At 42.5% G+C, this 23,807-nt stretch overlaps 1 protein-coding gene across 2 annotated transcripts in view; it reads left to right on the top strand.

The window, feature by feature from the left end:
- The window catches only part of Vps13D (vacuolar protein sorting 13D), a 120,659-nt gene that overhangs the window by 8,104 nt on the left and 88,748 nt on the right, over positions 1-23,807 (top strand). For both annotated transcript variants that reach the window (XM_084598941.1, XM_084598940.1), the window contains exons 8-24: positions 10-141; positions 1,330-1,524; positions 2,075-2,175; positions 2,724-2,895; positions 4,630-4,719; positions 6,768-6,936; positions 8,559-8,706; positions 10,859-11,033; positions 13,790-13,992; positions 15,043-15,271; positions 17,508-17,597; positions 17,760-17,853; positions 18,690-18,816; positions 19,432-19,563; positions 20,464-20,554; positions 21,860-22,005; positions 22,644-22,741. In XM_084598941.1, the coding sequence (XP_084455067.1) occupies positions 10-141; positions 1,330-1,524; positions 2,075-2,175; positions 2,724-2,895; positions 4,630-4,719; positions 6,768-6,936; positions 8,559-8,706; positions 10,859-11,033; positions 13,790-13,992; positions 15,043-15,271; positions 17,508-17,597; positions 17,760-17,853; positions 18,690-18,816; positions 19,432-19,563; positions 20,464-20,554; positions 21,860-22,005; positions 22,644-22,741 (2,392 nt within the window). The remainder of the gene's footprint in view (positions 1-9; positions 142-1,329; positions 1,525-2,074; positions 2,176-2,723; positions 2,896-4,629; positions 4,720-6,767; positions 6,937-8,558; positions 8,707-10,858; positions 11,034-13,789; positions 13,993-15,042; positions 15,272-17,507; positions 17,598-17,759; positions 17,854-18,689; positions 18,817-19,431; positions 19,564-20,463; positions 20,555-21,859; positions 22,006-22,643; positions 22,742-23,807) is intronic.

Below are 23,807 nucleotides of genomic sequence, written 5' to 3'. Positions count from 1 at the left end.
TCATTACAGACTGCCTCGCAGACATCGGGCTCTGAACCTGCAGATGACGTCGCCAACCAGTCGGTACAGCTCAGCGGTGTTGCAGTCTACTGGGACAGTGACGTGGCCCTGCTGGGAGGCTTGGACATCTTTGCGATGGCCGTACGTTGAGTCCCAGTGCTTAAGTACTCTACTGCATTCAGACCATGTTGTGCACTAAACAAAGCATAATGTTTCATCAAAATTTGGTTGTCAGTGCATTCTAGCAGGCCGTGCCTATTTGGCTCAACTTTTACATAGTGTCGACAACTGCTCAGAACAGCCTTGACACATGTTTAGCATTTCCTGGACTAGCACATAAAGAAAAAAGAAGGCTAATGTTTTTAGTGTTGTGAATGGCCGATTCCTTTTTAATATTTTTCTTGGAAGGGGTGAAGGGCTGAGAGAAAGTTCTTCCACCAATAAAAAAAGGTGTTTTTCACAAAGAGATTTTTTGTGAAGCAACTCGCTGCCCCTGGCTACTCCATAGAGAGAGTAGGTTTGATGAGAGGTATTTAAGGTGTTTAAGCAAAAAAAACCATGTTTGTATATGGCAGAGGAGACAGCTTTTATAGTTGTGACAGATTCATAGTGTTGTGAAAGTATATTTTCCTTTCTCTTAACTAAGTTTCCTGACTGCAACATTGTTGATGAAAAAATGGCTTGAAAATAATTATTCATGCTTTTCTATGGCTTTTCGAATCTTACAAAAATGTTCAAAAATTGCATTGGTATGCCGCCTCGAGAGTATATAGCTGTTTAATTTTTTGTTGTTTGATCATATCATTTGGACGTTAATGGGACATTGAGACATTGCCATCTAAATTTTTTGTTTTGAGTGAAAATCAATTCTATAGCTCTTTCTGACTTTCTTGATGTTGGTCGAGCAGTAGGAGGTGATTTATAGCTGAGAAAATTACGTTTATGAATTTTCCCAACACTCATTTCAAACTGATGGCTTCAAGACTGAAAAGGACTTCATGGTCATTGTTCGCAAGTGAACAGCGGTGCACTGTATCAGTTTGCTTGCATAATCAGCTGTGATGGTTGGCACTCTTCATTTATTTCTTGACTTTCTCTAGCTTGTGAGAGTTCACTTCAGTTGAAGCGGCATCTTTGTCACTAGAGTGTTGTAAACTCTCAGTATGGGTGGCCTTAACTTCGTCTGTGGTGATGTCTTCTCGAATGTGAGCAGTTCATGCTTACACCGGATCTTTGCAACTGCATCGGCTCACACTTTCCATTTCAGCATCACCCCTTTTCTTGTATGTTTGCATCTCACACTTTCTGCTGGTCGCTTTGTGGGTGCAGGAAGCTATGAAGAAGCAACAGACACACGTGCTGAGCAGTGCACGAAGCGTGAAACCGCACGCGTACCTGCTGGCGACGACCAGCTTCCAAACGCAGATCTCTCGAAACTGCTCACCGCAGCCCCTCAGGGTCCGGTCAAAGCCACGTTTCACCTGCAACTTGCAGCTGGACAAGTTCTCCGTCACCCTCAATGAGGTAGGTGTGTGCAAAATATCTCTGTGCATTGGCAGCATGGTTTTTTTTGTGGCAGAGCTCTAGTTTGGATGCACATTACAAATGGTGCCCATCCACCGTCAATCTTTCTGATATTTGAGGACTGCTGTTGATGCGCGGTTGTTTGGCAAGACTCCCTTGCCATTGTCTCTTTTTCTTGCATTCTTGTTTTTTGTTATGTTGTTACATTAAGCTTAGTGTCCGGAACTGCATGGGTGCTGTTAATAGACTCCACATTGGAGGGCCTAGGTTCATCTCGACTAGTCGAGGTGCTTATTAATTTGTATCGAGCTAGCACAGCGCATGAGGTCTTTTTGCGTTTCATCTCCATCAAAATGCGGTTTTTGGCACCTGTGGCTCTGGGATTCCTCTGAACTTGGGCTGAATGCCACTTCTCTCGGGTGTCTGTGGCTGCTGAATTAGTTTATCACATTTACGCTCTTTGCTGCTGTTTTCTTTTTCTTTTGCAGCAGCAGTTGTTGAATGTTGAGTTAATGAATTGCTTTCTCAATGTTTTTTTTTTGTTTTCAAGGAACAATACCGGCAGATGGTGTTTTGTCTGAAAGAGCTGGAAAGGATTGACGTGTCGTGGAAGTACAGGCGGTGGCGACCGTCTGTCCCAGTCAGCGGAAAGTAAGCAACCCTCTTTACCCCCGTGGTCTCACTCTTCCAGCTGGAAACAGTCTGAAAGGTTTTTCTCAAGTGCTATATGTAACCCACGTAACCCATTTCTTCTATCAAGATTGGCGGACCCTCGAAGGCAGCTGTCATCTCTCGCGGCTGCATTTCTATGCTTTCTTTTGGACCTAAGAATACATTGGAAGGGTTCTTTCGGACTCTGCTTACACAGTAGTGATAGTTATGACGACGTGCAAAGATGTGATAGTTGAATGTATGTCTAAAAAGTGCAGCTCATACATTCTTTTAGTGTTGCATAATCTTTGCCGTTGGCACATTTCAGACGGATCTCCTGAGAGAAGCTAGGAATGCATTTCTTTCTTTTTGTTTTTAGTTTTTTCGTGGTTGTGTCACTAGGAGTTTTTTTCAGCACGTTTGGTTAACATTGCTCAGTGTTGCTAGGTGCATATTGATGACTGTACTAGATGTACTACTTGATGTACTACCTGCAAGAAGCTACAACTCTCCCATATTCTCTCTTTTTTTTTTTTTTGGCACTGTAGTGCAATCCTTTGGTGGCAGTTTGCATCACAGGCCCACATTCATCATTTGACCAAGAAGCGCAGTCAGGCCTCCTGGGAGTTTGCTCATCAGCGTGCCAGACAGGTCAGGCGCTATGTGGACATCTACTACTGCCACCTTACAAAGCCAGAGTGCCTCACCACTGAATTGCAGGTGAGGAGCCATTTGCTCAGTCATTTTCAAGTCAAACTGTATCACATCCTAGCTGCATGTCCTATATATTGGCCGCCTGTTGAGAAACCTGCATTCTAGCCCAGATCTTTCGCGCTTGGCTAATGTGGTGAAACTTGGCACATCTGCACAGCCAGTGAGGAAAAAGTGACTGTCGATTTAGGTGGTTAGGCCAGTGGGAGTTAGGTGCATTAAAAATTGTGCTTTCATTTCTGTTTTGGGTTGTTTATACTCATTAGGATACACCCATACTCTGCCACATTTTGTAAAAGGTCGCCCAGCAGAGGTATGAAGCCCTGCTTTAACGAAGCCATACGATTCTGCTTGCATGGCCTTAGAGTAGTGTATTTGGCTGCGGATTCAAGAGTCACGGCGGGTTCGAATCCTACCTTAAAAGTTCTGCCCAAATTGGCAGCTTTTGCCAATTTGGCCATGACGTGTCATCCCATACATACTTGCCAACCTTTACGATTTGCCCGGAAGATGCCTATTTTTGATGGAACTTTCTAATTGTGCGGCCATTGCCCCATATCTCCTGGAAAGTTGCCTCTGCCTGTGCGCGAATGGTTTTTGTGAAGCTGGCAGTGCGGAATCTGCTGCTGCATCATACTCGTCGACATCACCATCAATGGCTACACTAGCACCATTGGCATCGTTGGCTAAGCAGCCGGTAAATGCCAAATCAAGCCAAAGCCAAAGTAACTGGGGCTGGTTGGATTTCATGTTTGCTATTGCAGCTGCTTGTGTGTATGTATAGTGTTAGCTAGGCCACCAGTGTGTAGTGTGCAGTGTAAAATTGAGAGTTCTTGTGTGTTTTGAGTCACGGGGCTAACAAAGTCTAGAAAGAGATATATTTTCTGGAGTATTTGTCATCTTATACTTTGGAATTTTCGTGCTTCGGGACATTGAAGAAAGGCACACATTTCGCATTTTGCATGTATGGATGCGATATCAGTGTGTCTCACGGTTGCAAATTTTTGATCTCGCCAGGTTGGTAGGTATGTATAACATCACATAGACTGCTACTAACCAGCACCCATCTAAATCACCTGCCAACTACCACCTGCCAGGGGCATGCTTGTGAGGAGGTACCACACAAACAAACAAACGTTGCATAAATGTAGGAATGGGGTCGTAGTGTGTGGCGGTACAGGGGCAGTCTTCCACCCCACCGCCACTCCGCGGGTGCAGCGTCCTTGCTAGCGACCCGCGGAGGGAACAAAGGGACAAGGATTGGCACGACACAGCGTTAATACTCTAATGCTATTTACTGCATTTGCAAATAATACAGAGCATGCCCACTGACATACACCAACAAGGGTTTCCTTGGAATGAGAAGGCTACGTAACAAGAGCTTCTGACTTACCGGCTGGGGAAATGGGGGTGCGACTTTGGCGGCAAACATTTGCATGCCGCATTCTTCGGATGAAGCCGTACCGAAGCGTCTACCGCAGGAGGCGGCGAGGGTGTGCAGTATGCATGTTGCCACTCTAGCACAAAGCTGAAAAAGCTTTATAAGTTTTGCCTGAAAGACCGTGAGAAACTGGTTCGCTACCAAGCAGGGTACTGAGCAGTTCAGCTGTGGAGCTTGTACATTGCACACACTTGCTTCTGCAACTGTGAAGGTTTTAGTTGTACTTTTCATTTTGTAGTTATGGAATTGTCTCTTGTTTACTTTTCTCATGTTTGTTGCGCCTTCTCTGGTGTCCTTTTCAGAAAGAGAAGAATACGCTGGAGCAGCAACTGGAGTTCGACACACTGCTGTCCCTCCGGGAACTAGTCATACAGAAAGTGCGCAGGGAACAGGTAATTCAATCTACTTTGCTTGCTTTAGGGTGCTGTGCTTCGCAATAGTATTTAATTAAAGTTGTGGAACTTGCTGTGCACTACCTAAACGCTTGTAAACTTTTTGGACTATTGGGAAATGTGTTGCGTTTTGAAGAAGGCTGATGAAAACCCGAAGTAAAAACCCGTTTCAACTTGGCAAACGAGCTAGGACTAGCCCTGTCGACGCTCTGCACTATTATTGGACAGCAGGATATCATTTCGAAGAATGCTCAGCACTTGGTGTCAATGTCAAGCAAGCAAAAAGTGCTACACATGTGAAGCTGGAAGAAGTTTTGCTGACGTGGTTTCGCGAGGCGACTGCAGCCAGCGCCAACGTGGAGAGCAAAGTGCTACGAGCAAAAGCTGACCACATTGCATTATCTCTTGGCGTCAAAAATTTTCGAGCATCCAGAGTGTGGATGCATTGCTTTAAAGAAAAAACTGTTTGCGGTGAAAGCAAAAAAGGGGACATGATGGCTGTTAGCGACTGGATTGACTCATTGCTGTCGGTGATCTCGGGGTACACGCCGTGCGACATTTTCGGTGCCGATGTATGTTCTTCAACCTGCAACCAAGCAAGGGCTTGTTTGTGAAGGGCCGAGCCTGCCAGGGCGGCCAGAAAAGCAAAGAAAGAGAGTGTCCATACTTTTTGTTGCAACGCCAATGGTTCCAAAAAATGATGCTCACCAGGCAAGGCAAGGCAACTGAGATGCTTTTGAATGGCTGGACGTTCGCCTTGTGTTTACAAATCTAATATGAAAGCCTGGATGACAGCAGACTTTTTTTTTTTTTAGTTTCTGATCGGCTTAAATTGAAAAATGGCATCAAAGAATATAAAAATCTTGCTCTTCTTCAACCATGTTCTGCCCACCTTAGGCAAGTGACATTAAACAATGTCACAGTCATATTCTTTCTTGCGAACACGACGAGCCATCCGCAGCCGTTGGATGCCAGAGTAATCCGAAAATTAAAAACATAATTTCAAGAGCCTTTTAGTGAGGCAGTTACTCTCAAAAATTGATTGTAAAGATGGCAATTTGCAGATTAATCTTCTGGATGCAATTAATTTTCTGGCTATGTCCTGGGACAAGGTGACTCCACAAATGATTGTGAACTACTTTCGCCAATGCGGGCTCACGACGGCACTGCCCGCACTGCCGATTGCCGGAGAGTCCGACGACGATTTGGCTATTGAAGGTTGGGAGACTGTGGAAGTTCAATGCTTACGACTTTGTAACTGCGGATAACAACGTTGCAGCTTGCGGGTCTCTGTTTGGTAGCAAGCGGTCAACAAACAAGTAAGGAACCGAGCTTTTCTTAGTTTTTTTCTCAATTTTGTGACGCTTTCATAAGTAGCTAATGGTACTGGCCTGTAATCTTTAGGTTTTTCTCATGCAGCCTGATATATGAATTGGAATCAAAAATGATGCAGCTATTTGTAATTGCCACTATCTCTAGTGCTACTTAAAATTTTTACCGATTGGTATAGCCATTTCAATAGATGTTAATGTCATCAGGTTTTCATACCTTTGGTTGACCCTTTTCAGTGCCCTTCAAAAAGCATAGACGTTAAATATCTCCTCTCGCATTCCACATTTATATACATACTCGAAAGTCAAATTTGTTATATCTATGCAAACACTGTACTTTCACAAAACTTAGATGAAATTGAAAATATGGTGATATGGAAAATATAGTGTGATTGTTGAAGGTTAATCATTATTGCATAACGGGATTGTGAACAGATTAACAGACAACATCCTTGGAGCCATTTTGTCACTAACTGGTATATTGAAAGATTTTCGACAAAGTTTTCATTTTAATGTAAAGGGATGGTATTGTATTTTCATGGCATTTCCTTCTCCCATTCTAGTGCTGGTGAATGCAGTTATTTGCCCACATGCCCTTCTCCAGAGGTTTAAAAGGATGTCTCTTCCTGCATTGACCCTTCTAGCTCTGTGCATAAAATTGTTTGTTTTTTTTCCGTAATGAGTAATTTGTTGCTCGCTGATTGTTTTTGCACCCAGTCGTCCTGGTCTGCTGACTCCAGAGGTCAGGGCCTCCTCCAGTATTGGTTCCCCGGCTGGACCGGCTGGTACACAAAGCAGGAGGAGGCACCTCAGCCGCCCTTGGCTGAGGACGAGGCATCAGATGACGATGCTTCATCCATCAGCACAACACTGACAACTCAGATTGGTGTGCATCTACTCTACTGTTTTGTGTGCATAATTTAGTGGATCTCTGTCCTCATCTTCACTTTAGTTTCCTGCATCTTCTGAATTGATTTGGGAGCCAGTGCATAGCGGCTCCTAATTGCAATTGTACTGAGCACATTTGCACAAGAAGCAGAAAATGAAAATTTTTATTGTTTTCTTTTTGTTTGTTTTTTAGATGAGCAAGGGGGCATGACACGATAGTGCTAATGGCTCCTGCTTGCTGCTGCGGCTTCCCTTGTGGGTCCTCCTTCACATACATGCATTATGCTACTCGCTTATTTATTCGTCCCTTAATTAATAATTCTGTTATCTCACTCATATTCGTTAGAATCGGTCGTAAGCTACTAGGATGTGTGAAAGACCGCCCCTCTTTAGTGAAACCAAGCAAATATGCCTGTGTGGCTTAAAGGTAACATGTCTGACTTGGTATGCAAGAGTCCTTGAGGGTTTGATTCCCATTACAGCTTTGTATCTCAAAGGAGCTACCCAAGTTCACAGCTCCTACTAAACCAGTCTTTTCATGTGGCCTCGGGACGTCACACAACCCGCTGATCAGTCGGCAGCCATCCATGTCACCTGCCAACCACCTACTGACTACCTGCCGGAGGCATGGCCATGATTTTTTGCTCTGAACATTGACAATGCCAATGCCAGATGTTCAGCAGAACATGACCCTTTGCGTTATCTTGTTAAAATCTTACTGCTTTATTATTCTCATTGCCTGTGCTGTGATCTTGTTTCATTTGACACTAATAACCAATAGATTTCCATTAAGATGAACTTTGTTGGAACGAATTGTCAGGTAAGATGAAGAGTTTGAAATTTTTTGTTTTTCTTTACACTTGGTGCAACGAAAAATCCACTTTAGATGATCTGCTTTTAGTGTCTTTCAGTTCAAGTGCACTTCTACAGTAACTGCAAACTATGGTGAATCCATGTTTTACTGCTTGCAGTTAGTTCATATGGCGCTCTTTATTAAGGGCAAAAAAAATTTCACGCTAAAATCCCTTCCCTTTCAAGAAACCACATTCTGCAGGAATTCTTCCCTGCACCTTTTAATAAAGATGTGGGAAAGCTTTTTTGGAGGGCGGGGGAGGGAAGGGGAGAAGGGGAAAAGACGTCAAACTCATTTAAGGAGGCATGATTGTGGGTGCAGGCTAGGTGGGACATCTTCGCATGGTCTCTTACCTCGGTGTCACATATGTGTCATGTTTTGCATGTTGCCACTGGCAGATGAAAAGGCATATAGATACAGCGCATGCATGGTTGTGACTTGGCACTTTAACGGTTAGATTGGAGCCAAATTTTCAACTGATGCAACTTTGCAGCATGTGTTTTCACTGTCTGTTATTATGAAATGGCTAGATACCACTGCCACTTGTGCATTGTTGGCATTGCATGGAGAGTCACGCTGTGTACCTGCTTGCAGAGTTAGTAGCCGTAGTGCGGAGAATGGGGAGAAGTCACGATACTGCCTTCTGTAGTGACGTGCAAAGGCCGGTTCAAGTTTTGCCTTACTGTATTTTGCGAGGTTTCATTGCCTCGTTGCATCACTGTGGTAAAGTATTGCTTTGGGCTGAGCACTGCATTCCTCTCTTGCAGAGGAGGAGATTCTTGATGCCCTGGACAGTGTAGACCGGGACACCTTCCTGATGCGTGACGCAGTGCTTGCACGAGTCTGCTTTTCTCTCAGTCAGTGTGGCCTCACACTGGTTGGGCGGCATCAGGGTGCACCTATTCAGGGAGCTGGGTGAGTTTTATAAGAAGGCACTAGAACTGGGCAAATATAAAATTTTTGCTGGTGATCAAGGTTTTGCACATTGCTTTCGAAACTGCGAGCGTGCCATAGCAACTCGTGGGGGTTGTCAACGTGTGGATTTTAATGTGAAAATAACGAAAATTTTGAAGCTGTGGCATCCATGTTATCCAGAGTCACTAGTTGGCTGAAAAAAAAAAAAAAAAAAAAAAAAGTTGGCTGAAACTCAACTAGCATCCCTACCAGAGTGATGCAGGAAAATACATGGAAGGTAAAGCGTAACAATTTCGCTTTTTGCATCATACCACCATGTTGCACACCAGCTCTGTGCCTTGTGTGTGTTTCTGTGCTCTCAGTCATGTTCCAACTTGTGTTTCATGCCCTCACTGTTCAGCTCACCTCATGTGTAGTGCAGTAAATGCTCTATGTTTGCAATTATCTTCTCACTAGGGGCGTGTGAATGCAGTAGAACCTCGCTATATTAAACGCGGATATAGTAAAAACTCGGATGTAGTAAAGGGAAACTGAAGTCCCAGTTCATCTTCTATAGATGGCTGTACCTTTTTTTCCCTCTTTACTGTACCTTTTGTAGTGCACACGTTTTTGATAATAATCGGTTATGGTAAAGTGCGTCTGTCCACAGCTACCTACTTCCCACAAATGACCGCTACTTCGAATTGCCAGGGAGTCTTTCTTTTTTTTTTTTTTTAAATAAATACTCGATTTCTTAAAATTTTTTTTTTGATGGCTGTATAACCAGGCACCTCAGCTCTGAGGAGAAGCAAACTTTACATAGGTCTTGGAGTCGTGAGGTAAAGCATATAGCACATAGGAAAAAAAAGTAAAGCTGACTATGAACATGGAAAGAAGGTGGTCCGGTCCGTTCAGAAATTAAAGAGAGTAAAAGTGAATCAAGTAGGGAAGGAAAGAAATGGCCAAACATTCGAAGCACTGTGCAGTGCGAAGCATGAGGCAGCGGTGTAAAGAAAGGGAGGCACGGCATGCGCGGTTTTTCTCCGCGCATAACTGTCACGTGCGTTTCTCATCTATTGCCTCTTAAAGGACAGAAACAGTGGAAGACATTGCCATGTTCATGCAAGGCTTTGGTTTTCACATGACGTCAGACTATGTTGTATTCATAGCCAAGTTGCATTCATACTAAAGGTACTTTCCTAAGATTTAAAAAAAAAGAAAAACTGTACGCAATTGAGTTTGCAATAAAAATTCAGTTGTTCTTGTTTGCTTCGTGACATAAAACCTGATATTCATGTGCATCTAGCTCACCAACTTAATACCATTTTTTTGTTTTGTTTTAATTTCAGTGTTAGTATATCTTCTCGATTTCTGCATATCTTCAATTTCTGCAAGGTTCTCTGAATTTCTGCAATTTCTGCCCTGCTTTCAATATATGAGAGTAGGCTTAAAGTCTGCTTTCAATTTCTGGAAGGGTGACCTCCTATCCTGCAATTCTTTTTATGCTTAGATATTGACTGTTATTGGGTTGTTCTTCAGTTTCAAGCTGTCATTGACGTCCGCAGTGCCACCTGCCACCAACTTTAATTAGCTGATGGTGAAGGGAAACTCCTTGCCACTTCTAGCAGACAGGGGGCAAGTAAAAGCAGGAAAGGAATTTCAGGAAAGACAAGTGCAAGAGGAGGGTAGTTGATGGCTGGCCTAGTTGCTTAGGAGGTTAGGATGAGAGAGGAGGCATGCACAACTGGAAGGTGGCCGCCATAGAAAGAACCAGGGGGGTGGCTACTGTGGACGGAGAAGGTTATAGCAAGAACCGAGTAAAATGCAACATGAGGGTGATTGTCACGGGAACAACGCAGAGTGTGGCTACCATGTAAAGGGAAGCTGCAGCAAAAGCATGAGGAGTGTAGAAGACACTAACCAGCATGTCAAAACAGATGTTTGGGTTAACTGTCATTAGTCTATGCAATATTTCATAAGAGCTTCACTACAGAGTATCATTGCACTCCAATGTAAGTCCGGATACATCTCTGGTTGTCCGACTCTGCGAGAAAAAAGAAAAAAAAAAAGAATGTGTCAGCGAAAGATCCTTTGCTGTTACACAATAGCTAATGCCCACGAATTCTGGTTACGAGCTCATAACTGTCCTGTGGTTATTCTCTTTGTTCTGCAGGGATGAGGTCATGCAGCCCTTGGTGGAACTACGCTTTGCAGATGTCACTGTTGATGTGGAGAGCCGGCCACGGCTCGGGTCGTTCCTGTTTGCGGCGCGGCTCGGATCTTTGCACCTGCAGGATCGAACGGCGCCCAATTCAGCCTACCCATACGTGCTGTCGCCTCACACTGTGGTGAGTTGCTTTGTGAAATTCTCTACTGAAAAATTTTTCATTTTTGAAGAACTCGACTTGATGGTAGCATTGTTTCCTGTTCCGTACAACATCATTAAGTCTTCGCTTTGTTTTTTTCTGAACTGCCTGACACTATCAGCATAACCTGTCTTGATTTTTTTAATCTTCAAATGTTTGTTGATATTTAAATGGTATAATAGACTGACAAGAATGATTCATGTGTTGTGCATTGGTGTGTCTTAACCCTTTAGGAAATGGCCACTCACTGAAAGTTTTCATGTTCGTTTGCTTGCTTACTTACCCTAAATTACCATTAGGGCACTACGTAGAAGACAAAGTTATTACAAGTGAGCCCAACCGTTCAGAAAGTAAAGGAGAGTAAAAGTGTAGCGAGAAATAGGGAAGGGGAAGAAACGGGCGAACATTCACTGCACTGTGCAGCACAAAGCATGAGGCAGCGGAGGTAAAAGGTGGAGGTGCAGCGAGTGTGGCCTTAGAGCACTTGATTGCCACGCTCATTTATCATTATTGCCGTTTAAAAGACAGAAACAGCAAAAACTGACACCGTGTTCATGCAAGGCTTTGGTTTTCACATGAAATCGAACTTGGTTGCATTTGTAGCCACGTTGTCCTCATGCTTAAGAGGTACTTCCACAAGATGTAAAAAATTATTATAGCAAAAAATTGCACGAAAAGATGATAAGAGTGAGATGGAAGGTATTTCAGAGTTTTTTTTGTTAAGCAACAAGACGTGTTCAGTAAGTGCCTATTTAACTACCAGACAGCATCTTCAGGATAATGTCATCACCAACAACTGATAGTAAAGACCCTGATATAGTAAATATTTTTGCTGGTCCCAGTGGCTTTACTGTAAAGGGGTTCTACTGGAGATGACATGGCTCTGAAGATGCTGTTTGGTAATTAAATGGCTACTTACTGAACACGCCTTGTTGGTTTATAGAAGAAACACTACAGATTACCTTCCATTGCTCCCTTATAGTCTATTTGTGCCATTTTTTCAGTTAGTAGTATAAGAGTTTTTTGAAGTTCCTCCTTAGCATGTATGGAACGTGACTATGAATACAACTGACTTTGCTTTCATCTAGAAACCAATGCCTTGCATGAACATGGTGTCATCTTCTGCTATTTTTGTCATTTAGGAGGCATTAGATGAGAAATGCTCTCGACAGTCCAGAGTGGAAAAACTGCACAAGCCACACCTCCACTTCTTGCCACTGCTGCCTCGTGCTTTCGTGCAGCACATCGCTACGAATGTGTGGCCGTTTCTCCATTTCCCCTTTTCTTGCTTTTTCTCGCTGCACTTTTGCTCTCCTTTATTTTCTGAATGGACTGCACCGCCTTCCTTTCATGTTTGTAGACAGCTTTAGCTTTTTTGCTACGTGCCACATGCTTTCTCTCAGGGCTGCAATGCCCAAGTAAGTTCGCTTCTCCTCATAGCTGGCAGGCCTGGTGGTAAAGCCATTTGAAAACACTCGTCATTATTACTTTACTGTTTTTCTTTCTTCAGAAAGAAAAATTTGCCTCGCAATCCTATGTAACAGGCGTGCGGCGATTTCGTTTTGTTGCAAGTATGTCACTGCGACCAGCCGCACTTTATTTTTACCGATTTTTGTCAAAAATGTCTTCACTCTAAAGGGGAAAAAACGTACCGTTATCGATGGAAGACGTGCTGGCACTTCAGTTTTAGTTTACTATATCTGAGTTTGCTATAGTGGGGTTCTACTCGGCTTTTATTTCATTTGTATTCAAAATTTTCAGTTTTCGCGCACCTCTACTTCTTTTTTTTTCTAACTCACTCTTCCTCTGCGCACGGCAGTGGATAGATAGTGGATGGGGGCCACAGCCACGACTCTCAGAAATTATGAAAAGTGTTGTAAACTGTCAACTTAGTTTTGAGAACTTACTTGTACAATGAAATCTCAATGTAAGGCACGCATCTTACTGCTGCCTTTAAAACCGTCATAGGGACATTTTGAAGAAAAAAAATACAAAGTCCGAGAAAGGTGGTGTGGCATTTATATCTCAGAAAGACCAATATACGCACCTGTCCTGTCACGGAGCTTTCTAAGCTTCTCAGCACAGTCTTGCACTCATTGCCAAGGCCACTTCTTTCTATGCACTGCTTTTGGGACAGGACGTCGATTGCTGTTGAAGCATCCACATGAATTGGTGGCATACGGACTTTCTCATTTCCGAACCTCAACAGAGTTGGAAGTGTGCAGCGCTGAAGCTAGTGTAACATGTGTGCGTATAGACAGTACAGCCGGCTGCATATGCGCTGCTTGCACATGTCTGTAGCTCACTAGGTGGGGAGCCAATTCAGCACGAGACGCACGCCTTGTGAGCTTCTTATCAGACAGGCATACCACGTACATATAACCAATATTAAAGTTTGAGAGCTGCAGTATGCTCTTCTGTGTCTGTTTTGATGGGACGCACACATTTTTACTCTGCTGGAGCTAGTTTGTAGTGCCTCCTCATTTGCTGTAAGTGTGTGGCATGGTTTGCTGTTAATTTTTCATTTTCTCTTCTTTTTTTTTCCCCTTTTTTTCTGAGATGCAGAGCCCTTGCTCTATTAGGCACGTAGACACTTGCACTGCCCTCATTTATGCGCTGGTTAGTTGGAAATAAGTGGGCTATTTGAGTGGCAAGGCATGCAATCAAAACACTGAAGTTGGAAGTTGGTTGCGAGTGGTTCCGGGTGTGTTCCGATGGCTGCTTTCGTGTTTTCCCAGGAACAATTACATGTGTTCCCCAAGGGCCTGCCTCTGGATGGAACCAAGGCTCAGGCTTCTATCTTCAAGTTTCTGCCTTTCAGTTCACCATCGGCTGCACCCTTTGGCATCCCTCTGATCACTCAGAAAGTGGAATACCCAAATGTTCCTCTTTTTGAGCTCACCTATGAGAAAAAGCCCCTAGGATCCAATGCTGACCACAGGTAAACAAATTAGAAGCACCACTAAGGCTTATTATTGCTTTTGACTTGTCCCTAGGTGTAAAACCTATGGCTGAGAGTGGCTGACGCAGTATGATTCCAGCTGCATTACACTTATGTCTGGTTGGAAATACTTTTTCTTAAAGTTTGAATCACGAAATTTTGTAGGTGCTGAAAGTATTGCACTGCGATTATATTTCATTTTTCACATTTATGGCAATATATTTTGCTGAAGCTTGTTATATTTAATACCACTGTTCAAAGCAGCGTTACTGTCACCGCTTTATAGGAGAAGGGAGGAACACGGAAGTAAATTTAATAAAAGCAAACTTTTTTTGTTGCAAAAAATAGATACAGGCATGCTCATATGCAGAAATAAAAATAAATCTAGGATGAAAAGAAAATCAGGCAATTATTGTATTCATTGTTACCTCTGTAGAACACACATGCTCAGGGTTAAAATACTAAGTGCAATGTCAAGTTAGTATATGGCTGTTGGTGGCAACAGTGAGGTGGTTGTGAAGTACTGAAAGGCACAAGTCATTGTCTCACTCAGATTGGAGACTGAAGTGTGGCATGAGAGGAGGGGTAAAGAAGCGCTTTAAGTGAGGGGTGAAATGAGTTCTTATTGCAAAGTTATCCGGATTAACTTTGACTTGTGTGTGTTGTGCTCAACAAGTATCGTCTTGGTACAAACAGATACGAGCGCACTTCACTCAAGTTCTAGCTGCTCTTGTTCTCTAAGTGTGTATCTTTGCTTCGGACATGCTGGGTGTACGCAGCTTGTGGTTCTTGCCGGGTCTTGTTGTCCTATCTTGTGTGGCAGTCTGAGCATTGTTCATATGCATGAAAGTTCCGCTCAGACTTGTGAATCAGCACTGCTAGCATTAATATAATTGTACACTGGAGAAGAAGAACCTTCGTTAAGAGTTGCAGTTACATCCCTGCGGCAAAAAGCAAAGGCATTGCAGAACAACTGAGATCTTGGAGCAAATGAACTAACATGCTGCACTTGCTGTTGCCCTGTCCTTACTGACTGTCGACTTCACACAGATTGGTGGTGAATACCCAGTCCCTGGATGTGGTCTACAACCCATCGACGATCCGCACGGTGAAGCAATTTTTCACGCTTTTTAACTACGAGGGCAACTGCTCCCCTTCGTCGGGGGGCCAGCTGAACCTGTCAGCGGCTGCTCGTTCCCGCTACGAGATGTTCAAGAAGCACACCAAGGAGGAGCTGCGCCACCACTGGGACCTCATGCTGGAAGGGGAAGAAAGCACCGTGAGTTTTCCCCCTTCTTCTGGAGTACAGCAGCTCTTTGACACTGCAGGGATGGCTGCGCAAAGGATGTGTGGGTTGGGAAATAGGCGACCAGGAAACGCACCATATGCGTTCAGGCAAGCCTGAACATTTAAGCATGGTAACACTTGGCTGGCAAGGTTGCCCTCTCACTTTTTATATATCTTAGACTTCTTTAAAGACACGCATGAGGAGGTCATTAAAATGTGTTTGTCTTATCTGTAATTCAGCCTTTTCGCGGTGGTGTAGTGGTTAGGTCAATCGACTACTGTGCCAAAGGGTGCGGGATCGAATCCAGGCTGCGGTGACCAGTTTTCGATGGAGATGAAAAGCAAGGAGCTCATGTGCTGTGCAATCTCAGTGCACATTAAAGAACTTCCCCAAGTGATTTAAATTTCCGGAGCCCTCAACTACGGCCTTTCTCATAGCCTAAGTCACTTTGGGACGTTAGACGTCATAAACGAAACCAAACAAAACGGTAACTGTGTGTCTTTCGCTCTCATGCTGTGCACGGCATAGCTGTATACTCTGCGAGCATCACACACTTTTCCATTTGCCTCATGTATTATTTTTGTGGCGTTGATATTTGGGCATCGGTGCTCTGCTTGAACACATTTTGCAGCTCCGTGTCTTTTCAAAATTCAGCACCATAATTTTAAACCCAAGTCAAAGAGCGGGTGCCGTCTGTGCTTATGCATCTTCATTTACTAAAAGCAACGCACTGCACGTGACACGCGTGCAGTGTTAAATTCTGTAATATTCAGGTATATATGTACGTAGATACCTATAATATTCAGCACGGTTTAGCATCAGGTCCTCTGCCTTTTCCACAGTGGCATGAAAGCTTTCTGATTAGATGTAAAGCAGCTTCCTCGCACTTTGATGCAAAGATGCATGAAAGCTGTCTTGTGAAAGTGCACTTTCTTCCTTGAAAGTGTTTTATGTCGATTGTTCTTTTTTTCAACGGAGCTGTGCAGATGGCTTACAAGTGTGCGTAACGTCACTCTGATTTGCAGTCGCTGAAGCACGTGCAGAACAGTTCATGTTAAGCAGAATTTATTTTGCATGGAGTGCTATGGAAAACCAACCAAATGGTCTCCCATTGTTCATCTTATCCTAGAATTTACCTGTGCCAAGTTTGTTTGAAATGAGCTCTACTGTATTTTCTTCACTCCAACAATGAGAGCCTTGATTAACAGGTCTAGAAGCCAGTGACTCATAATGTGTCATAAATATGACACGTTTTTTTGTTACACAAGAAACGAAAACTGCATTCATTTCTGCGCGTGAATGTTATATTTACTTTCTAGTTCTTTGGAGTAATCTTATTTTTTCGTGCTTTAATATTTTGCCACACAGTTCGCAGGGGCACTTTGCATCGTCCATCAGCCTTATCGAGTTGATATCACTGGCAATAGGCAGCTGTATGCGTTTTCTTCCAAGTAGTGCGACCTGTTTCATTGACCTTGGCGGAAATGCCAAAAGCCAATTTACAGGACTGGCTTTACTAATTGCATCGTCATTGTTATTCCTACTATCATCATCATTATAACTACTATCTTTATTATCAACTAAATGCACTGTCATTTTCATTACTACTACTATCATTATCTTTATCACTAACTACAGCATCATTATCATCGCTATTAATATCATTGTCACTAACTGCATCATCATTGTCATCACTACTATCATCTTCATGCTAGGCAAGGAGAATTAGGATTCGTTTCTTATGAGCTTAGCATGAAGTAGTGGTTTGCATGCTCGACTGGGAATTGGAGGGATATGATCGATTCCCAGTAGAGATAGATTTTTTTTTTTTAAGTATCAGTTTGTGCAGACTTTATCTACGAATATTTCCTAAGGACATTTCTACAGCCCATTACCTAAAAAAGGCTTTCCCCTTAAAATGCTGATGAATTGACGCTGTTTCACACTGTTAGTTTTAAGAGAATAGTATGTACTTTTTTTTGTCGTAAAATGATGAAACAGTGTTCATGAGCTTATGCAACAGAGATGAGGTCATAGTGAGAAGTAAAATTTCTATGTGAACTTGCTTCAGTGACAATGCATACAGACTTCAAAAATACATGTTACGATAATTATTTAGCATCCCGTGGAGTGATAGTGAGGGGGCTAGTTTCCTGCGTAAGTGGACACTTGCAGCGGTAGCTAAGGTGCCTGCTGTATCTTACCAGAGTCTCCTTTCTTGGTACAGTTGCAGATTGCAAAGTGGGACATTCACATGGACATATCTGCACCACAAATCATTGTTCCGGAGAGCTTCACTGACCACAATTCTACCACGGTGAGATGTGCAGACTTTGTTCTCTGTGCTTGTTCCTAGTCTACACCTCCCGACTGCTGTTGTTATATTTAATAGCATTTCTTTCTCTTGAAGCTTTTCTAATTTTGTACTTTTGCATTTCGTTGAAACACATTTCACTTGGTGCTTTCTTTTTTACCCTAGGTGTTGATTGACTTGGGGCGCGTTCAGTTTTCAAATTCTTCAGCACCTCCGGAAGCTTCTCATGCGAACGTGGATGATATTTCTGATGATGAAGGTGAATAGAACACACTTTTAATTTGTGCACTTTTAGGCTAAACTTTGGAATACAAAAGCTATGAGAGACAGTTGATAAGTGAGCAGATTTGTGAGACATGATGGAACAGCTTTTCAGAAGGTGAGAGCATAGAAGTAGCCATGCTAAGTTTGTAATAATGCAGCTGGGACAATGTCTGCTGGAAGGAGTTGCAACTTTCAGTTACTGTAGGTAGTGGCTCTTGGTTTTACTATTGTGCTGCATGCCTGTGTTGCAGGCCATTTTGGCTTTTAGCGATGTAAGCATGGGAAGGGGAAGGTAGATCTTGGGCTGTTGATGAGGAATTAAGTGGTGATCCTAGATAGTGCTTGGGCAAACAGGAATGAAGGGTATGTCATAAAGCATAACATGCTTTTTTTTTTTGTGTGTGTGTGTTGCGCATCTGAAGATGCAGTGCGCCATTTAATTTTCCGTGCATTGCACGAGGAATGGTAGCCTGTATCTTTCCTGGGTATTCTTACAGAATGTTTAATCCATAGACTAATGAGGTGTGAGCTGGCTAGTGATGTTTAATTTTCACACAACTACATCTAAGTGTTGTATGAGCTCAGCATTTCATTATTTGCGGGGATTGTTTCGAAAAAGTTATTTTTTTTTTCACTCGGGGCAAATTTTCTTCATGCTTTTAGGCATAAATTTGGTTTGGCTACATCTGGATGTTCTGGAGATGCTGCGTGCATTGTTGCTATTTCTTATTCCAGACCAGTCTGCTTGGTTTCTTGCTGGCATCCAGCTTTTCTTTTTTTTTTTTTTGGACGGGACTGTGATGTGACTCATGCTATGATTTTTATTCTCAGCTGAATTCAAGACGCCTTGCTCTTCACCGCCTGAGCTGGAGCAGCTAGTAAATGAGACTGTTGTCCAGAGCCCAGTAAAGGAGACTCCACTGTCCAACGTAAACATCTACGATCACATGTATAAAAAGTAAGTTTCTTGTTCAGGTGGTACTACATGAATTTGTGCCTGTTTTTCTTCTTGTATGCAAGCTTTTTCCTTGTTCATGCTATGTGATGTGGTACAATGAAGTCAATAATTAACAATTGCCTGAATCGAACTCCTAGTTTATTCGAATTGACACGGTTTGGACCTGTTAGTATCAAGCATACTAGAAAGGCCGTTTGAATAAAGTTTTATGTCCCCTTCTCGTTCGAGCTAATGGCACTCGTCTGTAATCACATTAGGTCTCCTCTGCAAAGACACACACAAAAAAAAATGTAATTTTGATTCATCCTGAAAACTTTTGACATTGAAGTTTTCTGCATTTTTCTTTTTTTTAGCATTTTACTTTAGCTGTATTTATTGTTAGCATCTTTACGCAAAGGCAGAAAGCTGGGCTAGTTGGTGTGTCATCATTGATTAAAAAGACTAGCGCATGTAACTAGGACACAGACATACTAGAAGAAAACAGGCGCTCGTCCTGCCTTCTTCCATGTCTGTGTCCTAGTTATAATTAAGTCTGCATTGCTGCTTTATGAAACAGAACATCATAGCATTTGAATCGTGTAACATTTTACAACGGCAGTTTGTGCTTGTTTCCAGGTACACGCTGAACTTGCAAGACATGCAGGTGCTCATTGGCACCAGTAAGGACAGCTGGAAGTTTGCCCAATCCAAGGGCACCAGCCGAATGCATGTGCTCGACAGGTTCTCAATCAGCATTCAAGTTGAGAGGTATCACCTTGACCCCCCTCCCGTTTCGGTTTTTGGCTTTATTCCCAAGTGGCTCAGTCCCTGTTTACCTGTGTTGCCATCTTCCTTGAAAAGCAGAACGAAAAAAAAAAAAAAAATTGCACACATGTGTATACATGTGAAGAGGGATAATGAGGCATCTGTCGTGATGCATATAGCTCTACATTTTTGAGACCTGCCCTCTCCTTGTATTGGATAGTGTACATTAGAAAAGGGGCTTAGCAGAACGCACCTGCTGTGTGCAGGCTAATTATACCCTTATGTCGTTTTTTGAGGCTGCAACTTTTTCGTTCTTCTGCATGCATTTGCTCTTTTTATTTATTTTTTTTATGTGTGCAAGGAAATCACTTGAGTAGCGGCCTGTCTTCCTTGACTAAAACATCTGTCACAGAATTCTGTCAACCCAGAAATCAGTAGCAGTTGATGCGTTAGAACAAAATGAGGGACGAGTGTTCGGAAGCATGCCGCAGGGCCCCAAAAGGGCTTAGCAGAGCGCACCTATTGTGTGCAGGCTAATTATACCCTCATGTCGTTGTTTTTTGATGCTGCAACTTTTTCGTTCACCTGCATGCATTCGCTCTTTTCATTTCTCTTTTTTTTTTTTTTTTTATGTGTGCAAGGAAATAACTTGAGTAGCGGCCTGTCTTCTTCCGTGACTAAAACATCTGTCACAGAATTCTGTCAACCCAGAAATCGTAGCAGTTGATGTGTTAGAAGAAAAACAGGGAAGAGTGTTCGGAAGCACATCACAGGGCCCCTCTAAATGTGCAACTGCTAGGAGCGTGCTCTTCAGTTTTCAGTACATCATGTTTTTAAGCTCGGTGGAGGTGAACATAAAATACATGCTTGCTCTGCAGTTGCCATGCTCTGTGCTTATTTCAGGCGCCTCTTGGCAACTGATGACCCTCATTGGCCGAGCATAATACTCAACATGAAGCTTCCCAAGCTAACTGCCCATGTCAATGAGCAAAAGGTTTGTTCTGAGCTGCTGCATTTTTTGCTTAGTAAACTTTTGATATTTGAAGTTGAAGTGGCAGTGCTGTTAGGTCAAGCACTGGCTAATTTTATGGAGAAAATTGTATGACGGTGCCTTACTTATTTGAACTGACTTTAGTTCTAATTAGAAGTAGTTGTATAATTTGACACCTAATTGCAAGTCACATACGCATGGTCTTTAAGAGTGTTATTCGCCTAGTGTCAAATCAGAATGTTCTGCGCAATATAGTTTTTATTGTGCTTTAAGTCATCGGTCAAGCCCAGTCTGTCTTTCTTTTCCGTGTTCCCTTCAACTCTTTCAGTACATTCATATTCTCCATAGCCCACGCTGCATTTTTTTGCACATTCATATACATATTTCTTTTCCAATGCGTACTCACTGGCAGCTCGCGTTCCTAACAGCTCACAGGCCTGACAATCAAGTTCACAGCATAAATCTTGAGGAAAGTATCTTGATGAGTAACAAAAAAAAGGAATTTGTGTCATATTAGTGACATGGCTTCAATTGAAACACGAGATATTAATAATGTAACACTTATGTTGGTAAAATGCCAGAAAAAAACTTTGTCTATGCGACTATAGTATTCTCTGTGGCTGCTGTATAACTGTCTTATTGTTCTGTAACAAGGCAGGAAAAAAAAAGCTTTGAGACATGTGCGTTGGCTGCCCTTTAATAGCTCCTAGGGTGTCGTGTTTCAGCAATTTTAAGTCTCCTGACTTTGGCACTAAGTGCCAATACTCAGCACTTTTGAGAGTCATGACTAGACACGAGTCACATCATGACATAGAATGACCTAAACAAGTCATGGATTCTATTATAGTCATCCATATTGGATCTCCGTTCTGACTGACTTATGACAAGTGACTGTGATTCATGGCGAAACTATAATGACTCACTTGACATGACTAAGTATGACACGATATTTATATACCATTTGTCATCATTACATGCGCATTCATGACAACCAGTCCCGGCTAAAGGAGGGACACCCCTCTTAAAGCTTTTTTTCTTATTTATGGATGGATCTGATTGAAACTTGCACGGTTAATGTGACACCATATCACATGTTACATTTTGCTTGCATGTTTTTCTTCCACGTTTTGCAGACACGTTTTTGCAAACATAGCCAAGTAAGGCTTTTGCCTTAATAAACCTTTCCCTCCATTTGTTATTTTACAATATCATGTTGGCAACACAAGCGGGGAGTTTCTTTTCTTCTTTCTTTTTGGCTGGAATCTTGTATGTGGCAATCCTTTGAGCTGTTGACGTCTTGTCTTGCAGGTTCATGCAATGCACATGTGTTTGTCGAGGCTGAAGGAAAGCACATCGACGCGGCCTGCTGGTTGGTCACCTCAGGGGCCCCCTTCTCCTTTTCCATCATCTGAAGATCTTGGCAAAGCCTTCGAGCAAGAAGGGATTAGCGGAAGGTAGCTTTCGTCGGATGTAATGAAGTTTTCAGCTTTCTACGTATATGTGAGGACAATTAAGGCGGTAGCATTAAAGGCAGTATATTTTCCAGAATCTCATCATGCCCTTGCAGGCGGAGCTTAAGCATCCCCTAAATTTTCTTGAGGCAGTTGTTTGCTGCAGTGAGATAACCAAATCATTGAATGTATAGCTCCCAGTGGTGCTAGATGTGGTTATTCTGGAGTGTACATGGCTCTGTATAAGCATTTTCGTGCTGTGCATCATAAGCTGCATTGTGACGTGTTCAAGCTCAAAGTACCTGTAACCTTTTCCTACTTTAAAATTGTGGGTCATGATGAGAGAAGTAATTGGTGCACAGTAAGTCTAATTAATTTTAATTTTTTTTAAATTTTAGAGCAAAGAATACCTTTTAATAATTTGGGAGTTTAAAGCCTTGCGCGTTATAAATAGCTTGTGACAGCAGCCTGTTTTTGTGCTCACAAAATGCCATTGTACTAAGTCTTGCTGGGTTGATATGTATTTTGGATGTTGTATAGTAACCCTTCACTCAAAGCAAGGGAGAGTAGCGGCGGTGCAGTAATCCAGTGTGGGCATTAACCCAGTGTAGTAACGTAAAATTTATTGTATTCATTTTCAGTGCTCTTGAAAAGCGGGCCCGGGAGTCCCATGAGACGTCACTGCTGCTGCTGGCCCAGTGCTCAATTGAGCAGATGTGCCTGGAAGTTCAGAGCCGAGGTAATGCAGTTCTACTCAGATACGATACTCCTGCCTCTTGCATAAAATATTGTTTCGGTATTTGGCAATGGTTTATGAATACTCGAGGTTTTGAATGAGTCCAATATGCTTGTTACTTTGCCTATGTTCAATTCAAGAAATCGGTATTTGAGAATTTTCAGATGTTTGAAATTCGTCAAATATATTTTGCAGTGAATAGTATTTTTGGAGTTTGGAAAGTTGCAATATCTGGTCGAATTATTCGACCATCAGGTTTCAAGTGTCAAAACAACACTCTAAGGGCATCCTTCTGGCTTCTTTTCTGTTTATTCCCTGGACCAATCACATTGCTGGTAGGCCTGAACCTCACGTGATATATATCATGGATAGGCTTCCTCACATATCACACACGGAGACAACAGGACGGCCGAATCACAAAAGAAAGACTACACATGAAGAGAACATGATGGCTGATATTAAAAAGAAAGCGTGCAGTTCTTTGTTTGATCCTGCTGTAATATGTTACGTGCTAAATACCTGCATTTGTAACACTTGCCCTGTCACATTCACAACTCTTCTAATACAAGCTCTGCCATCTTGTTTTGGTCAACTATTATGGGCAAGGAAGCGCACATAGGAATTTTTGTGTGGGGGTCTTGAGGGGTGTTGAGTCAAGGTGACACCGACGGGGCAAGAGAAGTGTGTAAAAATTCCCACCTAATTGCATGGTGCATTTTAACCTCACATTACTGGTATGCATTTAAGGACAGTCCTGGGGACTCTTTTGGGAAGGGGGATTTTACTGGAAAAGAAAAATGAAAATGACATAATTGATTGTTTTTTATCTTCTTTTTGTTCTTTTGGGAGAGAGATTTGTCGTCGAAGGAAAGTGTAAAGATGATGATGATGCGTGGTAGAACAGTGAGTAGAAGAATCACACATGCTTCATTGATTGTACTTTACCTTACATCGTATTAACAATTCCTAAATAGAAGAAATGGCCATAAAACAAACCAGGTGACTACTTCTGCAAAAGATATTTCAGGGTCTCTGATCTTCAAGGTTTGTCTCTAAACATTTAGTTCTT

Source organism: Amblyomma maculatum, chromosome 3, assembly GCF_055883805.1.
Source record: "Amblyomma maculatum isolate TAMU_Amacu chromosome 3, ASM5588380v1, whole genome shotgun sequence".
In the NCBI taxonomy this organism is placed as follows: Eukaryota; Metazoa; Arthropoda; class Arachnida; order Ixodida; family Ixodidae; genus Amblyomma; species Amblyomma maculatum.
The sequence above is the reverse complement of the archived record's forward strand: the minus strand, read 5'-3'. Positions and strand labels throughout refer to the sequence as shown.